General features: G+C 45.6%; 1 protein-coding gene across 3 annotated transcripts; it reads left to right on the top strand.

Moving 5' to 3' along the window:
- The first annotated feature begins 4,520 nt into the window (after positions 1–4,520).
- PGAP4 (post-GPI attachment to proteins GalNAc transferase 4) lies at positions 4,521–18,964 on the top strand. Of its 3 annotated transcripts, none has more exons than XM_030005182.2 (2): positions 4,521–5,068; positions 15,706–18,964. In XM_030005182.2, exon 2 carries the CDS (start codon positions 15,833–15,835, stop codon positions 17,018–17,020), a length of 1,188 nt encoding a protein of 395 aa, XP_029861042.1. In that variant the 5' UTR covers positions 4,521–5,068; positions 15,706–15,832; the 3' UTR covers positions 17,021–18,964. The 3 variants fall into 3 exon arrangements, with proteins under 3 accessions (XP_029861042.1, XP_029861039.1, XP_029861040.1); XM_030005179.2 differs by lacking the exon at positions 4,521–5,068 and adding an exon at positions 5,129–5,825; XM_030005180.2 differs by lacking the exon at positions 4,521–5,068 and adding an exon at positions 13,441–13,753.
- Positions 18,965–19,123: the final 159 nt, after the last annotated feature.

Genomic DNA, 19,123 nt, shown 5'->3' on the forward strand with positions numbered 1-19,123 from the left:
TTCTTTCTGGTTTTGTTACTGGGCAGCATACCCCGTTAATTTGCTGTCTGTGTATGGGGGGTTCCTGTATGCAAATGATTCGTAAATAGTGCTATGAAGAGTTTCCTGAAAATGAGCCTATGCCCACTATCCATATGAGTAGATGTGCTTAAATTTTAAAGAGCTGCTCTTCAGAAACTGCTTTGTATCTTGGTAAGCTCTGTCTGTTGCACTATGAGATTGGAAAAGGAAAATGAGATTTATCTGAAAATATTCATTACTCATCGATAGTAAAAATTAGAGAATTTACAAAATAAACTCTAGAGAAATGACTTGAATCTTTATACTAGTAATTATAGCAGGTTATCCTTCTAGATCATGGACTAGTCACAGACTTTTATGTCCTTCTTCAAGTAAGGCCAGTACCCCTAGTTGGCCTCCCAGGACTTGCCTAAACTTAAATATTCAAAAAAATTAATCTGAATGAATTAAAAATATGAACTAAAAGTGAACTATTATAGTCTCTGTATTACGTCCTGTGCAGACACTATTATGTAGAATGAAAAAAAGGTTAACATTTATTTTGTTGCTTTCATTTCCAAAGACCATTCAGCTAAACTGAATTACAACCTCTTAAACATCAAACAGTGCTGTCCCTTAGGTTTGAAGCAGTCTTTAAAAAGTCATAATTTGATACAATTTTCCTGAGAGTCTTCGTGTAGTTAAAACCTTGTATGAGTGGCACCCGAACTTTCTAGCTAGACAGGCCATTTCTCTCATGTCGGAGGCAGACCTTTAGTTCCAGAAATGCACATCTAAAATTTGCAGTGAAAGAGAGCAGAGAAATTACTAATGTTCTGTGCTTCTCACACAGGCACAGAATTTGTTAGTGAAATGTGCCCAGTGACCATACAAAATAACTTTACTCCATTCTGGAAGGGAAAATTAAAAGCTTTCCAGCAGTCCCTACAGGATAATTCCTGTCTGACCCTCAGCTTGGAAATCTTGTGTTTTGCCTCTTTACCCCATTCTTTTTTTTAGCATCTGCAAAAAGTACACTGTTCCAGACTGTTCATCTGTGTTGCAACACAGAGCAAGTAACTGAGAGCCAATGTATTTTAACAGATAGTTTGGAGAGCCACTTGACTCTATTTCTAAATTAAAACGTTTGTCCCTCTCTTTGAAATACTCGGTTTGTGGTCTGCAAATGTCAGAATACTGGAGCAAGACAGATAGGAAGTTGGATCACCAGACCACGTACAATTAACTGGTTAAGATACATCCATTTCTCTGAGCACAATCACACTCGTGGCCCTTCTGAAATTCTGCCATCATTTAACACATTGCCATGTTAGCTCACACTGTTATTTTTTTTGCTATGAACAGACCTACCTCATGATTTGCTTAGAGAAGCAAAGGAAGCATAGAAAAGCTTTGCGTGTGTGTATGTGTGCAATACTTTCTAAAAAGAACTGGACTACAATAAGTGTGTTTCTGTCATCTTCAGACACGTGCAGTTTAGGTAGAAGAGATTACAGGAACAGTATTTAATAATGTATCTGCAGGATGAATTAATTATTGGTATAAGCCTGAGAAGTCTGGAATGCAGTTGTATATAGGACGCTGTACAGAGGGAAGGCCTGGGAAATATATGAAGAGTGCTTAGTCCTGAATGGATAATCAAATGCGCAGACCAGGATGAAAAGGAGATCAAAGTATTTCAGCCTTTCCAGAGAACATTGATGTATCCTAGACAGCTAAGCCAGCATGAATTCATCCCCTTTGGAGCAGTATTTCATCTCACTGCTGTTGTCTAAAGTCAAACACAATAGACCTGACATGTGAGCTCACTGTGTCTCCAGTAACCAACAAAGGACTTTCAACAGTTTTTGTCCCCAGTGATCAGTACCGAGTCTAAATGAAAAAAAGAGAAAGCCACTGTATGTAATTTGGTTATCATCAATATTGTATTCCTAATCAAAACAGCCATCAGAAATGCCTGCTGCTTCTTAAAAAGCAGAATGTAAGCAGGAAATATTTATTGATTTACTCTGTGCATTTTTTCCTATAAATACGTAGCAAAGGAAGAAAGGTATTTTTAAAAGTTAGCTTTTGAAGTGAACAGCAGATACCTACAAGGAGAAGATACCTGTTGTGCAGCTGACAGTACAGGAATAACTGGGTAATTATTATCATCTGGTAGCTGAACGTAAAGGAATACTACTGTCACTGCACTGGAGAACTTCTCAGAGTGTTTGTAGAAGACGCACAGCCTTTACAACTGACCAGGTTATATACATACTGGTACAACATGTTATGGTAAACATACTATTCATTCTTCCTGCTAGAATGCAATTGCTTTGGATTTTTTCCTAAAGACACCAGGCTTACAAAATCTTTTTTTTTTCCTTCTTTTTTCTCTTTTTTTCGCCCTTTTTTTTTTTCCTGGCTTTTCACAGCTTCTTCCCTGTCCCTAATAAATTTTGAACACACTTGTCAAATTTCATTGCAACTGGCTGAAGGAGGTAAGTCTCTAATATGTTTGCTGCTATATACTCCATGCAGTCTCCTGTAGAGCAGAGAGACCCACATCTCCATCCCACTGAGCACAAGCCTTCAACACACACTGAACAGGAACCTGTAAGTTTGATTCATTGGCTGGATAATCAGTACACGTAGCTCAAAATCAATTAGAGTGTGCACACCCTCATGCCCTTGCCTTCTGGTAAAAACATGAAGCAGAGGACTACTGTGTTGGAGGAAAGCTAAGGAATTGTGAGGAGGCAAGGAATATGAGGTGGGAGCAAAGGGTGTTTTGACAGTGATGTACAGAACACAAACGACACACTTCCGTAAGAAACCAGGCTTCTCAATTCAGCAGCCCCGAAGACCATGAACTTCTGCTCTTCTGCTTTCCACATTGTGCAAGCATGTAAACATCACCTGCCTAACTTGTCCTGCTTCTAACACTCATGTTTATGAAAAGCAGGAGCTGTACCTGACCTCAAGCAAAGCAAAAGAAAGTATTAGCTCCATTCCCTTGCACAAATGCTCAGTGCCGTGAGAGCTGTTACAGTGGATGGCAGGGGGGAAGGCTGCTTTGGCAACAGAAAATACTTGGATCCAAACGGCTGGGCTGAACCTCCCCGACTCGAATACAATTCTCACCACAGGATTTTTTCTGATTATAACTTTAAAGTATTGTCCTGTTATTGTACAGGCCGAATAATTTTGGAAGTAACTATTTCTTCTCAGCATTGCAGGTTGTAGTTAGGTTACTACTGCATGAGTGATTGTGTCCCCAGATGTTCAGCTCTGCTTTCCAGACCCCTCCCTGCTGTGCTTACCTAGTCATTTGGTGTGGGGAACTGAAGAGATGAAGTGATCTGTCTAAGAAATAATCCATCATAAGAAAAGTTTTATTTTTCAGCCACATCAGTCCCCCTTATGCTAGAGCACAGCAGGAGACAGCACTGTGATGAGAATGAGTAGTCTGGGATGACAGGCTGTTGTTTAAACTGTGCCACTGCCCCAAAATCACTCGTGACTTTTCTCCCTCAGTCTTTCGGGTCTAACAGAAGCTGTTTTAAAGAAATAAGTGTTTAAGGATGAAAGCCAAGTGTTCCCTGAAAAGCAGGCAAGTGAGTGAAGGAGCAGCAGAGAAGACTGTACAGAAAGGCTCCTCATAAAATTACAATTACCTAAATATTTATTGCCAAAGAAAAGGCCTTCTGGCCCATTCCTTTTAATTTATTACTGCCAAATTGTTCTGCTGGCTGAAACCCCACCTGAAATGTAATACTGGGTGCAATGTGATGTGTTTCTGCTGATGTCACTCAATAGTCACTCTCCCATACACGTACTGACACAGAAGTGGGGAAAAAAAAAATCTTTTTTTTTTTCCTCACAAATTCTGCAACTCCGGTGCTGGGAAGAACATGCTAATGGACCTCTTTCCCACCCCCAGTACTCTCATATACCCTTTTGCCTCTCTTCTGTTCCAGGATCTATTGTGTTTCTGGTGCATCAGTATTTGCAGGCATGAGAACATTGAAGCGGAAGGTAGAGTATGAATCACTGTCACTAAAAACTGGTAGAAAAAGAGGCAGAGGTGGTCAGCAGAGAAGGACTTTGGAAAGCAAATCACCTGAGAAACTGTGCTTTCTTCTACTGTCTTATTATTTTCAGAGTAACATGCATCTGGGTAAACCTGTGGACGTTCCAGTGTGCCTCACCTTTTCCTAGGGGAGGAAGTCGCTATAGGAACCCAAATGTGATGCTTGAGTGGGTTATTATGAGCATTACTGTTCCTCTGGCTTTCCCCCCAATTCATTCACGTGGTCTCCACAATAAGAAACCTTAGCTGAGGGGATAGGTCTTGCCAGTTGTAAGAAGTAAGGATTACAGGCATGCATAACTGAGTTCCTTTGTCCATAATGCTTATTAGAGGGAATAATATAAATTGACACATTAAAATTAAAAAACAAAAACATGCATCCCGCTAGAAGCTTCTGATCACTGGACTGGGCTCTAGCAAAATTCTAGCTGTGCTTAACAGAACATAGTGTTTTACTGAAACAGCGTAATGGATTTTTTCTTGTTGGTTTTTTTTCCAGATTTTTCCTAGAAGTAAGAGAGGTCAGAGCCTGGAAAGAATTTAGCCTGAATATATGCACTCATTTTTTCTGGAGCTGCAGGCACAAAACTAAGGAGTTCTTACAACGAAAGACAGAATACTTTCTCTGAGGCATATTTCGGATAACAGAATTTAGAAACAGTTTGCGTAACTAAGTATAATTATGGTCAAAGGGCTGTTCTTCTGTGTGTGTAGAAGAACTGGGAACTGGAACACAGAGAAAAGGGGAAGGGGAAATGAACAGGTCAGAGGCACTCTTGTGTCAGTTTGATGTGATTTTTTGGACCCTGAACAGCCCGATACAAATTTTGGTGTAGCTGATGAGCCTCCCCACTGGGAAAGCTTAGCATTTCTGCAGACCGTGGTTGACACGCACATAAAACAATCTGCTGGTAACTCTGAAGCGCTGCCTCTCCACTTGAGCATCCGGGGAGTGATCTTTCGCTCCCCGAGGTAAGGCACCGCACCGTGATTTGACCGGCTGGCAAGGGGCTCGGCGTGGGGCGCAGAGCCGGCGGCCAGAAGATAAACCGGCTACCGACTCGGGAGGGAGGGGAGCCATGCAGAAGGAGCAAGACGGGGCAGTGCCGCAAAGGCGTGGCCATGGGAGCCAACAAATACACAAATACACCTGACCCATGCCGGGAGTACGCTTGAAATCCTGGCGAGGGAAGGGCTTTGGGGAGCTTTGTGCAGCCGTAGAGGACCGCAGGGCTCTGCAGCACTACCCGGGCTGGCGTTTCGCTGCTCCCGACGGAGGATTCGGGGACCGCCGAGCAGGGATAAGGGGCTCCGGCTGCGCCGGGGCAGTCCTCCTGGGGCTCGGGCAACTCGCCTTTGGCTTCTTCACCTGCTTTCACAGACCTCCCCCCCCGCCTCTGGTTTTTGGTTTCCCACTCTTGCCGGCTCCCCTTCCTCTCCTTCCGAGAATCTCTGTGCTGGCGTAGTCACATGTTTAGGCTTTGATGCCTTTAATCCCACCCTCACCGCCCGAGAGGGAGGAGAAGAATTTGCGGGAGAGAAGTGAGCAACAAGCGGAGCGGCAAGATAGAGCGGAAAGGGGAGCGCGGCTGCATGGACCGCCCGGCCCGCCGGGGGCGGAGAGCCGGCAGAAGGGGAGCGGAGGGGCCGCATCAGCGGGGAGCGCGGCTCTGCCGCGGGCTGCGGGACGCCTCCCGGTGCGCGGGGCGAGGCTGCCGAGCAGGAAAGGGTAAATCTCCCCTCCGTGTCTCGGGCTGCCCCCGCCCCGCCCCGGGGGTGGGTGGGTGTCGGTTCTCGCTTCTGCGGCGGGGAGTGCGGGGAGAGGGGGCAAGTCCTCGGCCGACGTGGCTTTGGGGACCGCCCGGGGAAGGCGCAGGGCCGGCGGCGCGGAGCGGAGGCGGGGGGAGGGGGGGGGTCGGTTTTGTCCCGCCGGCTGCACCGAGCCCTGGGGGCGAAGTTGCTGGTGAGTGCTTAGCAGTGGAGAAGGGCATGGCTTTCCGGGAGCCAGCTGGGCTTTGCTGCTGTAGCTGAGGCACCCGAGCGAGGGGGGGGGGAGTGGAGAGGCTCCAGGGAACGAGGAAATGTCCTGTGCTTGCCCTGAGGATGTGACTATACATGGTGACGAGCAGAAGAGAGGGTGGCCAGAGCCTGGCTGGGCCTAAAGAAACAGTGCTTCCATTAGGGAAGGCAAATGCAACTCTTAAGGAAACAAGAAAAAAAAAACAAAACACCACCCAGCTTCCACCCTGTTGTTGGCGCTACCCAAAGGAGCCCTTGGCTGAGGTAGAAGCATGGCCAGAATTTCCTTGGTCAAAAGTCCAGGCAAGGGGGTTGAGGACTGGGCACACTGAAATACCATCTGTGTCTCTGCTCTTTTGCAAGGAGGGCAGAGAGTGGAGGGGGGATCAGCTTTTCTTATCTAACGCCCTCTCCTCTTTGACCATCATCGCTAAGGTAACTGCTATTAATCCCAGTGCTTTAAGGGTCACCTTGTGCTACCTGGCAGCTCTCCCAAAGGCAAAGAGGAGCACCTAAGAAACCTAAGGACTGAAGCCACTGACATTGAAAATCATAGGCCGTGGAGGAAATTTGCAGCTGTGCTGATGGTGCAGCAAAACATGAAACTATACCAATGTGCACTACAGGTCCATAAACTGGCTTGCTCTCATAGAGTTGCTGAGAAAACAATTTTATTTACCTATGGGCTGCCATGAAGGCACACCAGATTCGGAAAGCATTTACAAGCACAAAACCCAGGAGAAAAACCCTCCTGCACATACGAAATCTGCTCTCTCGTCTGTCTAACAAAGGTGATACTAATTATGTAACAGACTATTTATCAGCTACTGTATTTATCCCATTTTCTTCCCTTGGGGCTCAGAGAGATCACCAGTATCCCCCAGAACCAGGGCATCCCATTTACCATGCCTTTCTATGCAGGATAAATAGTCTGTTTCATACATTGGGCGGGGAGTGGAGGAAGATTGTGTATTCCTCGGACACAAGTGAGTCGGACACAGAGAAAGTCAGTAGTACTGTTTAACATTACTAGACAGTGCCTCTTAAAAAAAGAATGCTGTTTATCAATATGACTAAACATTTTTTCTTTCAAACAGAGGTTAGAATCACAGTGTTCCAGTTGTCACCTGGTATGGTTTTGCATTTTTATAGACCTATCCCAACTGTAAACTTACAGCCTTACCATCAAAGGCTCACAAAAATAGTTTCCTATTTATTACTGTGTTTTATTCTTTACAGTCATAAATGAACAACAGTAAAGCTGCAACATTTTCTGCATTAGCAGCCATCACCACATCTGTTTCCTTTTATTTCCCTCTCCCCCAGTTATACACCCACACCCCCAGCCCTACTGTTACAGGTGAATTATTAACAGAAGTCATCATTGTGGGGTTAAGTAAAAGGTTTTATTGGTGAATAAACGATGATCAAATGATAATTAATCAATGATTGAATGATAAATAATAATTTTGATTAAGCAATAATTGAATTATAATTAAACTGATTATTTAACAATAATCGATAATCAAGCTGTAATGAAATGGTAATTGAACAATAATCTAAGTGATGATTTCAGCAATGTTTTAGACGATGATTAGATGGTGGTCAAACACTCTGCTACTTACTACACTTCTAATGCTTAAGCTATAGCTGGATATATAAATGTCACTAGCCTACAATATCCTTGTAGGCCTAATGTAATATGTGGTTACCTCATTATAGATGCTGGATGCCGGGTGAGGGGTCTCACAGCCTCGAGGAGTAACCCTGAGAGGTGTCCCTGCTCAAGGGGTGATCACCACCATGCAGCCCACAGCCAAACAGGAGAGGTCAATGGGATCGGGGCGCTATGGATATCTATAGCATAAAGTGATTGACTTGTAGTCAACGCCCCGCTTTGGTGTATGTGCTGGAGTGCAGGTGCAGCAGTTGTAGTTCTGTCTAGTCCCAGCTCAGGCTGGTACTGTTAGCTCCCGGTAAGATGTGGCCTAGACTCCTTCGTTCCTGAGAAGATAGGGCACAGTTTTCGTGGTTTGCACAGCAGGGCTGGTTTGTCGGTGATGCCTGAACCAAAGTGCTGCTCACTCAGAGTGGCTGCACCCGTCGCACCTACCCAAGTCACAGATACTCAGGGACCTAATTTCATCTGCACATTGCTCTTTCAGAGACTGTGAAATGGCTGGTTTCCTAGCAAGCCCCAAGGGCACAATTGCATAGAGAAATTGAATAGAAGGAGCTGTTCAACAATAGCAGCGCTGGGATACCTTATTCCTGCTGCTCTGGAAGAGCCCCTTTGGGACAGACTTCTCCAAGACCGAGATTTCTTCTTCCTGGTCTGTTCAGATTGCTTTAATTTGCAAAGAGTTGCTCTTACTTCAGCACACCACATTTAGTAGCTGATTTTTCAATAGCTATTCTAGATAATTTGCCTGTGTGGACTACCAGTATGGTTAAACTATAAAATACCAGTTGTTCATGACAACAAAACCAGGCTGATACGTTACATGTCTGGGAAAAACAGATTCCCTACTGTCTTTTATATTCTTAAGCTGAAGATCCACTAAGGTAGAAATTGCCTCTTACTATATTTGTGTACAGTATCTTGCGTGCAGGGGCTCTGGTCTTATTTTAGCAAAAGACTGTGACACAAGGACTTAAAATACAAATTATCTGTAGCATCTCTGATGAGTCAATGCATGTTTAGCTCTTAGATTCCAAGAGCAGACAGCGAAAGGTAATAGCCGGTGTCATTATTAGCAGCAGCTTTGTCTAATACATTTTTCTTTTTTTAACAATTAGAGATGTGAATTTTATACTTGTGCTTTAGCACAAGTAGGCTCAAACCGAAAGCCACATTTAAGATTTTGGAGGGCTCCAGGCAGACCTCTGTGAAAATATGAAGCAGTTTTTATACAGATCATTACCATATTCTGTAACAACATATCCTTCTTTTTTTTACCTCTGGCACAAAAGAAAATGTAAATTCAGACAGGTACAGATTGCATAACTAATTTTAAAGCCATGTAAACCTTTGGTGTCATCCAATAAAAGACAGCTCCTCACAAAACCCCTTGCCTTAAGTCTGTGTTAAGCTGTTATCTTGCAGAACTCTCTTCTCCAGGCTGCTTTCCACTCCCACTTGATCTGAATATGGACGTTACTGCTTGATAGCAACAGGGAAAAGCATTGCTTTCCCATGACACTGCATAGCAGGGAGGCAGCCAGGTGAAAGTCAGCAGGTGTGGAGAATGGGATCCCTTCAGATTTATGTGGCAGAAGAAAATTAATATACATGAGAACCAAGACAGAAGTTGGGGAAATAACTGTAATTAATACATATTCAGTTCATAGCCTGTTTCACTGGTGACATAGTTTTACCTTCTTAGTTCAAGGAAAATGGAGAAAGTATCTTCCAGATGCCACATCCATGTACCTTGCCTCTTAGTTCAGTAGCTTTTGATCTGTGCTCCCTGGATTTCTAGGGATTTATGAACAACCTATAAAAGTTAACTATGGTTAAATGAGGAAAGCAGGCCAGCCGATCCATAAATTTACATTCAATATGCAATTCTGCAGTTTCTGGGGTTTCCTAACTGGACAGGGTTACTCCTGGTCTATCTGTGCATTTTCACTTTTCTAATAGTGCTTCAGTTCCATCTTCTTGGGCAGAAGTTTGTATGTTCATTGACAGGCTCTGAGGAACAGCAGATCAAAATAGATGGCTGTGCCATTGATTTCTACCTCTTACAGCGTGAAAGTCCTGCAAAGGGCCAAGGCCAAACTGTCTCCACCTCCCTAGCCACTTCTCTTAGGCTTCAAGCTATCATTAACCTGTTAGACTGTAGCACTGTTACGCCTTTAGTACATAGACCATAAGAAACAAAAGGTAAAGTTCTAAGAGAACTGAGAGATCAAGTGCATCAGCAGCAGCCCTGGTCTTTGCCATAGCAGGAAGCACTTTAGGTGAAAGTTAAATGAAACAGCCTGACTTATTTGACATTCATTGTCTAGAAACAATACAATGACAACTGCTTTAAGCACTGCTTGAGGTAGAAGAGGTAAGAGATGTATTTGGTACCTGCCAGTAAAATACAATCAAAGAACAACTGCTGAGCTCTTGCTATTAACGTTCTGCTGAATGTTTTTAGAAGCACAGCTCTTGCCAGGATGGTTTGTGTTTTCTAGGGAGCCCAGCTCCCAGTTTGGCATCTAAGTCTAATGGTCAGATCTGTGAATGTTTGGCTTCTACTGGACACTGCTGTTTTCAAGGCAAGCCTGCACACATTGCAAAAATATTATCTGGCACCTGACCTACTAAAAGCTGTCAGAAAACAAGACGAATTGCAGATGAGAAAAGCTGGCCATCTGGTCCAGTAATAGGGATCAGCTCATGGTAGGGACCTCAGGTTTTGGAAGCTGAGGATATCTGTACACAGCAGTCAGCTGTCAGCATGCATATATGAAACAAAAGGAGATCTATATGGCTCTTTATGACTTTGTGAAGCTTGCACCAGTTTCCTCAGATTCAAGCAGGACTGTTTGCTGGTGCATAACAATATCACAGCCAAGACAAAGCTCTTGTCTCTGCCAGAGAGGGTTAATTAGTAGAGGAGCTTGGTCCTGAGGTTGCAGCTTGTCTGCACGATATTAGGTTGGGGCATTTCAACTTGGGATACTGTTATATAGGATCAATGCACAAATCAAAACTACAACTTGTGTGAACGCCATTACTACTAGCATCATTATGGCTGAGGTGGGGACTGTAACAGCTAGCCTCTCCATGACAATTTCCGAGAGCCTACCTTTGTTTCCCACAGAGATGACTCTAGCTTCTGACCACATGACTTCATCCAGCTGTTTTTAAGTTAGGAAAGGAATGGCTTTTCCCATTGACGCTGAAAAGAAGTGTAATTAGGCAAAAAGGAATCATTTAATATTGTAATCATAAAGTAATAATTACAGCCTTGTCTCACAAAGTCAGCAGAAGACAGATGCCCTCTCTTACATTAGCTGTCCAGGAGCCTCCTAAAATTTTGCAGCTTTGAAACACGTAGGAAGCTTTGTTCCAGGAATGACTGCCTGCAGGAACACCTCTGTGGAGAGGAGTTTGGAGCAGACAAAAAATCAGCTTCTCTTTTAAAGCACTAGCACAGCAGACAGTATTCTGCACCCCAAAGAGGACATTACTCATTTTTCTACTCTTCCTCAGTGTGTGCAGAGGTAACATTTTCATGAACACTAGAATTTAGCCGAGAATTGGGGTATTAATGAAGATGGGAACATAGATTTGGAACCAGGTGAACCCGGTGTTTCTGGGTGGAATCTCCATCATGAGGATCTAAGTAAAGAAACAAGCCAAATATATAGCTTTATATTGCCTCAGCTTCTAAATGTGTTTAAGCAATGGCTCAGTTCTGCACAGAACATACATAGAAGTGGCCTCCACTGCAAGCATTTACATGATTGCAAAATAGTTACTATTCAGGATTCCTACAGTTTATTACTTAAGCACTATAAAATCCAATTCTGAATCTTACTTTTCTCCTCAAACTTCCTTTTTTTTGCTGTCAGAAATGCCACTTAAATACTTAAGGAAGAACAAACAAGATTTTTTTTTTTCCCTCTAAAAAGGGAAAAAAGTGAATGTGACAGTACCAACAGCTTCTGAAAACAGTAACTTCTGTAAAGTCAGAGCCATCTTAATGACTAGAAAACAGCCTGACCAGAAACTTTGGATTCAAGTTCTGCAGAGAAGATCAGATTTTGCCTCTGTAGAAGCAAGAAATTTCTATCTAGATTGGCAACTCCTGGGTTCCCAGTGTTATGGCCAAAAAGTGGGGAGAAGGTCAGTGTCTCCCCTCTTTTCTAGCTCCTTCAGCCTGTTTTTGGCATAAACCAGAGTATTTGACCCACTTTGATATGCTCCTGACCATTTTTAGCCTCTGTGGTTATTCCACTACCCAGTGAAAACAGCCTTTTTCTTTGGATGTAAACTGATAAAGAGTGTGGCAGTCAATGTGAGTGCTAACAGCCTAGGCAGCAGGGGAAGATTTGGAGAGAAGCAAAAGTGCCTGTTTGATGGTTGTTTTCCTCGAGGTGTTCCGAACTGCAAAACCAGGGTAAGACCTCCAAGATCTTGAGTTGTGTTACTGATGAGGTGAAGCCAGGGCAAGTCAGAAACGCTGCTGAACACGACACGGTGACCTGCGTGGCTGGCTTCCAGTCCTGTGTGCTTTTTTAGAGTCAGCTCCTCCTGTTTGTGAAGTGAGGAGATGGATACCCCCTGAGGAGAGGGTCAGCGATGATGGGTACCCCCTGAGGAGAGGGTGGGTGATGATGGATACCCCCCGAGGAGAGGGTGGGTGATGGGTACCCCTGAGGAGAGGGTCAGCGATGATGGGTACCCCCTGAGGAGAGGGTGGGTGATGATGGATACCCCCCGAGGAGAGGGTGGGTGATGGGTACCCCTGAGGAGAGGGTCAGCGATGATGGGTACCCCCTGAGGAGAGGGTGGGTGATGATGGATACCCCCCGAGGAGAGGGTGGGTGATGGGTACCCCTGAGGAGAGGGTCAGCGATGATGGATACCCCCTGAGGAGAGGGTGGGTGATGGATACCCCCTGAGGAGAGGGTTGGTGATGATGGATACCCCCCCCGAGGAGAGGGTGGGCGATGATGGATACCCTCTGAGGAGCAGGTGGGTGATGATGGGTACCCCCTGAGGAGAGGGTGGGCGATGATGGTTACCCTCTGAGGATTGGGTGGGTGATGATGGGTACCCCCTGAAGAGAGGGTGGGTGATGATGGGTACCCTTGAGGAGAGGGTGGGTGATGGATACCCCCTGAGGAGCAGGTGGGCGGTGATGGGTACCGCCCGAGGAGCGGGTGGGTGATGATGGGCACCCTTGAGGAGACGGTGGGTGATGGATACCCCCCGAGGAGCGGGTGGGCGGTGACGGGTACCCCCGAGGAGCGGGTGGGCGATGGATACCCCCCGAGGAGCGGGTGGGCGATGACGGGTACCCCCGAGGAGCGGGTGGTGCAGCCAGCCGGCGGTGCGGACACCAGCAGGTGGAGCGCCAGCACCGCGCTGCCAGCCGGCAGGGCCGCGGGAGCGGGCGGCCGCAGGCCGGGGGGGGAGCCCACCCGCGGGGACACGGGAGGGACCTTCTCGTGGGGCAGGTGGGCCTCGGCCTTGACCGAGGCGGGCTGCAGACGAGCGAGGCCTCAGGCGAGGTTCTGCCTGAGCCGCCCGGTGAGGCTGCCGCCCGGCAGCTCGGCTGGCCGCCGGCCCGCCGCTCCCGCTGCGGCAGGGGAGAGGGGAGAGCCCCTTCTCCCTTCTCACGGGGCACGGCGCGGGGGAGGAGGACCCTTGCTTGCGCGGGGACTGTTGGTGCTGCAGCCTGTATCCTGAGAGCCACGGCGCTCGCTGCAGGCTCGTGGTTTTAGTAGCTCAGATATCCAGCATAGCTGGCGGACGGAGAGTAGGTTTCTTTACCCTCCCAGAACTAAACTATCTTCTACCTTTCCTTCACCTCCTTTTCCCACTGTGGCCATCGCTCTCAAGTTTGGCGGCTGGCTCAGCGACAGTGCCAACAGTGCTGCTTGCATCAAGAGGAGGCTCAAAAGTATGCCGGTGTGAGTTGTAGAGTATGATTCTGCATTTGTGTCTTCCCTTAATGTTTGTGACTGGTTAGCAGAAAATGAGAAAAAGGAACGCCCTGGATTTTGGATGAATAAATGCATTTAAATGCCAGGCCTTTGCATCTGATGGATTTCAGGTCTTCATGTCCTGAATCATCGTGGCTTGGATCTGGCGGCTGAAATGCAGCCATCACCTTTAAGGCTTTTACAAGGTCCACTGATGCAATACAATGCAGTGTCTGTGAAACAGGGTTGTGTAATCAGAAAGAAAAAAAAAAAAAGAGCTATATGGGAAGACACTGCAGATTCTCATGCCTCAGTGTGTAAATTTGTTATCTCTATTTAATGACACTGAATCTTTGAAGTCTTGTGTTTTCATGAATCGTAAGATAGCACAACAGTGATGCCGCAGTCTATGCAAAGATGGTTTGAGATCTCACAGCATGAAGTGCCTGGCCTCTAACAAACATTTGGAATAACTCTTGTATATTTTGCATTAATCTTAGTAAAAGGCCTTTTATATAACATTGTAAGATTCCCATACGGCAATAGGAAGCAGTTTTCTTAATGGTAAATACAGCGAAGCTGTCACTATGGTAACGAAGGCACTTTTGAGGTAGTCCTAGAATTAGACCCTGCTCAGCGTCCTCTGAGTCATTTCTTCTACATGGTCCATTCTTCTGAGACAGAGAAGAACAGCCACAGCCCTGATTTCTTTCTATCCACACACCATTGCTTAGGCTGCTTCAGACAACAGCGCAGAGAAGGAAAAAGGGTAACATTTTGGTCTGGGAGCACCATTTGATGATTGAACTTGGTGAAGGCAGAAGGTTAAAAATGGGAGAAACTCTCCACTGAATGGTGCACAGTCAGTCAGCTGGGGGGGGGGGGTGGAGTGCGTGTGAATAGCTCGGTTCACAAGGAGAGGGAATGGAAAGTAAAAGGGAGATTAAAAAAGGGATTAAAAAAGCAGATTAAAAAGGGAAATTACTGGCACAGAGAATTCATCCGAACAGCCTAATTGCCATGATTTTGTGTAAGCTTCTGACAGCCAGGCTGTTAGGCGTTCATGGCAGCCCAGAGAAGCAGAACAGAAAAGCCAAATATGGCAAAAATCTAATTTTTGTGAAAATGGATGTTTGCTTGAAGTGTATGTGTACAAAAGAACACTATTTTTATATAAATGTTTTGGTTTTAAATTAAAGGCATATAATTTTAAATTACAAACTCTTAAATAACAAATATGTGTCAATGGCTCAATTGCAACCTGTTAATCTTGCTGTGGCTGTGTATTTCACAGGGTCTAGAGAGGAGGAGACATCTGAGACACACACACATATTACACTTGGTGTACACATGCCCTTGGTGAAGTAAATTGGTATCTTTGTTACCTTGCTTCACACTCTGGGGAGCAAAGTGAAAAAGCATGCATTTGGAATTGTGTGAGCAACAGAAGGGAAGCATGTGTCATTCCACAGAGGTAAAAGTTTGTCTCTCACATACGTGCTAGGCTAAGATACAAGAGATCCGGCTTTGGTTCTTGGCTGTGACCGAAGTCTTACTATGTTACTGTGACCAGATAGTGGTGTCTAAAAGTTCTCTGCCTTTACCAGAAAGGGATTCCACACATCCTGCATCCATGTTGCTAGTTTGTTATGCATTTGAAGCACAGTAACAAACACAACAAAGTCTTATCTAGCTAAGTCAGATCAGAGCTCCTATGTACTGAAAAGGACTTAGGGGCACTTTGCTGGAAACTAAGTTTGGCTCATCTTTCCTCAACCTGCCATGACAATTTTGTGATGCCCCCACCACAAAGGACTCCTCAGGGGCCTTTTATTTTGGCTTACTCAGTGACTAGCCCTCAGCTTTCCATTTTGTCAAATCACAGTCTTCCCACTCTGACAGTTCCTATTTCATTAACCATCTCTTTTCTTCCTCTCCAGGCTTGGACAAATTGTGCAGGTTTGGCAGCCACTACCCCAGTGATACCTCGCAATCCAGGGAGGATGCATCAGAATTGAATGAATGAGGGCATGAATAGAGCAGGGGTGGCCTCCTTCTGCAGCAGCCATGTTACACCAAGCCTGGCAGCTCTCTGGGAGGTGGTGCCGTTGGTCCAGTCCTTTTATCCATCTCCTCACACTGACTGTGGTGACATTCGGTGTGCTTGCACCTTTGATTTGTCACCGGCTCCTCCACTCTTACTTCTATTTGCGGCGCTGGCACCTGAACCCCATGAGCCAGGAGTTCCTGGAGCAGAACCAGCAGGAGGGCCAGGCTGCCCTCCGTTACTTTGAGAAGCTACAGATACCAAACGCCTCTGAGGCCTCTGGTGGTGACGCCTTCCAGCCCTTGTTGCTGGTCACCATTATCACTGTGCAGAGGCGGAATGATTTCCACTATGTCTTGCAAGTGGCCTCCCACTTCCACCGCCTCCTCCAGAATTGTGGTGCACGTTGCCGGAGCCACCGCATCCTCCTCTGCAATGTGGAGTCAGACCCCAGTAGCCATCAGGACGTCAGGCTGCTGAGCAGCTTCTTTCCTATGGTCAGTCGTGACAAAACTGGTGAGAACCCTGACCCCAGAGTGAACCAGTTTGAGAAGGAGAAGCAGGACTACGTCTTCTGCCTTCAGCAGTCGCTGTTGGTGTACAACCCAGAATATATCCTCATAGTGGAAGATGATGCTGTGCCAGAGGAGGAGATATTTCCTGTCTTGCAGCACCTCTTGTTGGCCCGCTTCTCCAAACCATACCTCAGAGACGCACTGTACTTCAAGCTTTACCATCCCGAGAGGCTTCAGCGCTACTTCAACCCCGAACCCATGAGAATCCTCGAGTGGCTAGGTCTGGGCATGTTTCTGGGGCCCATGCTGAACTGTGTGTACTGCTGGGCAACTGGGCGCCCCAGCCTCAGCTGGCCCATTGTCTTCTTCTTTGCTTTGTACAGTATGGCTTTGTCAGAGCTGGTGGGACGGCATTACATGCTGGAGCTGCGGCGGCTGGCCCCCGCGCTGTATAATATCGTGCCGGTCACCGAGTGCTGCACGCCTGCCATGCTCTTCTCTGCTCCATCTGCCCACCGTGCCTTAGGTTACCTGAAGGGGCTGCACTGCCGCCAGGGTTTTGCTAAGGATATTGCCCTCTACTCACTGCTGCGTACTAAGGGGGAGAAGGCCTACGTGGTGGAACCCAACCTGGTCCGGCACGTGGGAATGTATTCCAGCCTTCGGCTGAACGACAACCCAAAACTGCTGTGATCTGTTCATGCCTTACCAGACACAAAGCCCAGAGAAGTTGCCGCTAGGTGGAGAGACTGTGCAAACTCAGATGATGTGCTGCTCGCACTGGGCATCCTGTGCCTCCAGGTGGACAAAGAATAACTCTCTTTAAAAAAAAAAGTTTCTTAAAAAATAAACTTATGTACATGCAGACCCTATTTAATATATACTTGGAACTAATCACCATCCACCATGTGGGAGGGGAGGGGAGGATTCCAGCTGAGGGTGTGGATTGTCTACTCTCCTCTATCATTCTTAGGGAGAAGCTCTCACACGAATATATACAGCTACACTGCCTACTCTCCTTTACATTGGTTACAGAAAGCCTCACCTTAGGGCAACAGAAATGTTGGACAAAGTGAATGTCTCAAGTTTAAGCTAGTGAGGGAAAAGCCCCTATTTTCCCATCCTTACTAAGGTCTGATCCCTGACCTCTGTTTCAAAGCTGTGGTTTTGAGCAGACCTTTCAAAAGCAGCAGTGGTTTATGTGGACTTTCCCACAAATTTTACGAAGCCTCTATTTGTTACTGTCTCACCCTACAGATCATATCTGCACCTCCACGCTTCCCACTCCTTTTTCTTGGAACAGAGGCTCTTAAAAGCAATGCCTCCACTGCTTCGTTAAAGGTCACATCTGAAGGTAGGAATAGGAAAACAGAGTAACAGGCGTTGATGTTACACAGCCAGGTCACAAATGCACGTTTTCATTGATAAGTTACAGACTTCATAAAAAACATAGGATGACTATTGTGTTGGTTGGTATCGTCACTAGTTGTAGTGGATCCAGGTCATTAAAAGAGGCCTTATCAGTTGCTGATTGGACTTAGATATTCAATATGAATTTACCTTGCCTTTCTATCAGCACAGAGGCAAAGGAAAGATTAGATCAGGTGCCGCTATTGTGCGGGATCCTTGTTTCATTTTGGAGCTGTAATTCACAGCTTGCACTAAGTGGTTCATTCACTGCTCCTGGCAGCAAACAAAATACCAACAGGAAACAAAGCTAGCTGTTCATAAAAACAAGCAACAATAGCACAGCACATCAAGGGGCCACTCTGATACTGACGCATTAACTTAATGTGCTCTGGTGGTTAGGCATTTGGAAAAGGTACTTTGTACCATAGCTGTGGGCAAAGTTAAATTTAAAACCATGCAGATGACAGATCTCATACAGAATCAAAACTGGCACCAAAATGTTTATGTCTAATGAAAAGCCCACCCTAACTTTAGTGGGCTTTGAATCAAATTCACTTACATGTGGAGTTTGGTTGAACTATTTTTGAAACCACATTCCTAGCTTTGGAATGAACCAAGTACATTATTTCTGTTGAGTTTTGGTCAGTTGGGGTTTTTTGGTTTTGGTGAAGGAAGAGCTTTACTTCGGATTTTCTTTCCCCCAGTCTCTCCCAGGTGATTTATGCCTTAAGCTCTTAACAAGTCTGGTTGTAGATGTGAAAGACATAAAACTCCTGAGAGATGAACCAAAAAATAGTTGCATGCCTCCAGCTGTCAGTGTGCAATAGATATCAATTACACAACACAAATGCATAATGCAAGTTAGCCGAGAAATGGTTTCACAACACAGAGCAGTGCTTTGCTCTCTTAGTAATCAGCTGAGATACTTTTATAACACCTTTGGAAATCAGATGTGAGTAAAAACTGCTTGTGGATTCCATGTCATTCCAAAGGCAAAGCACCTCTCCTGTCAGAGGACACAGGAAAAATTGTACAGGCAGAGCCACGATTTATTCCCAGCTGCTGAGAATCCCAAAGATCCCAGAGTGGTCACACAGTGGCAGGTGGGCAAACCTATTCTCAGGCTTTACTATAATATGGTTAAGATGGCAGGATTTGAGTGTCGTTGTATATGTATTCCACTAAGTGCCTGTGTGTGTGAGAAAATACAACTTGTTTGTTTATGCATCTTCAGCTGTGACTCTTTCAGTGTGGTGTGCTTTCTTTTCAATCTTTTTCTATCTTTATACTATACAAATCCTGGACAATGCCCTGTTCTTTTCATGAGGGTCCACTCACACGCATTCTTGCAAAGAAAATCTCACAGCAAGGTACAATAAATGGAAT

This window comes from Aquila chrysaetos, chromosome Z (genome assembly GCF_900496995.4).
Source record: "Aquila chrysaetos chrysaetos chromosome Z, bAquChr1.4, whole genome shotgun sequence".
Classification (NCBI taxonomy): domain Eukaryota; kingdom Metazoa; phylum Chordata; class Aves; order Accipitriformes; family Accipitridae; genus Aquila; species Aquila chrysaetos.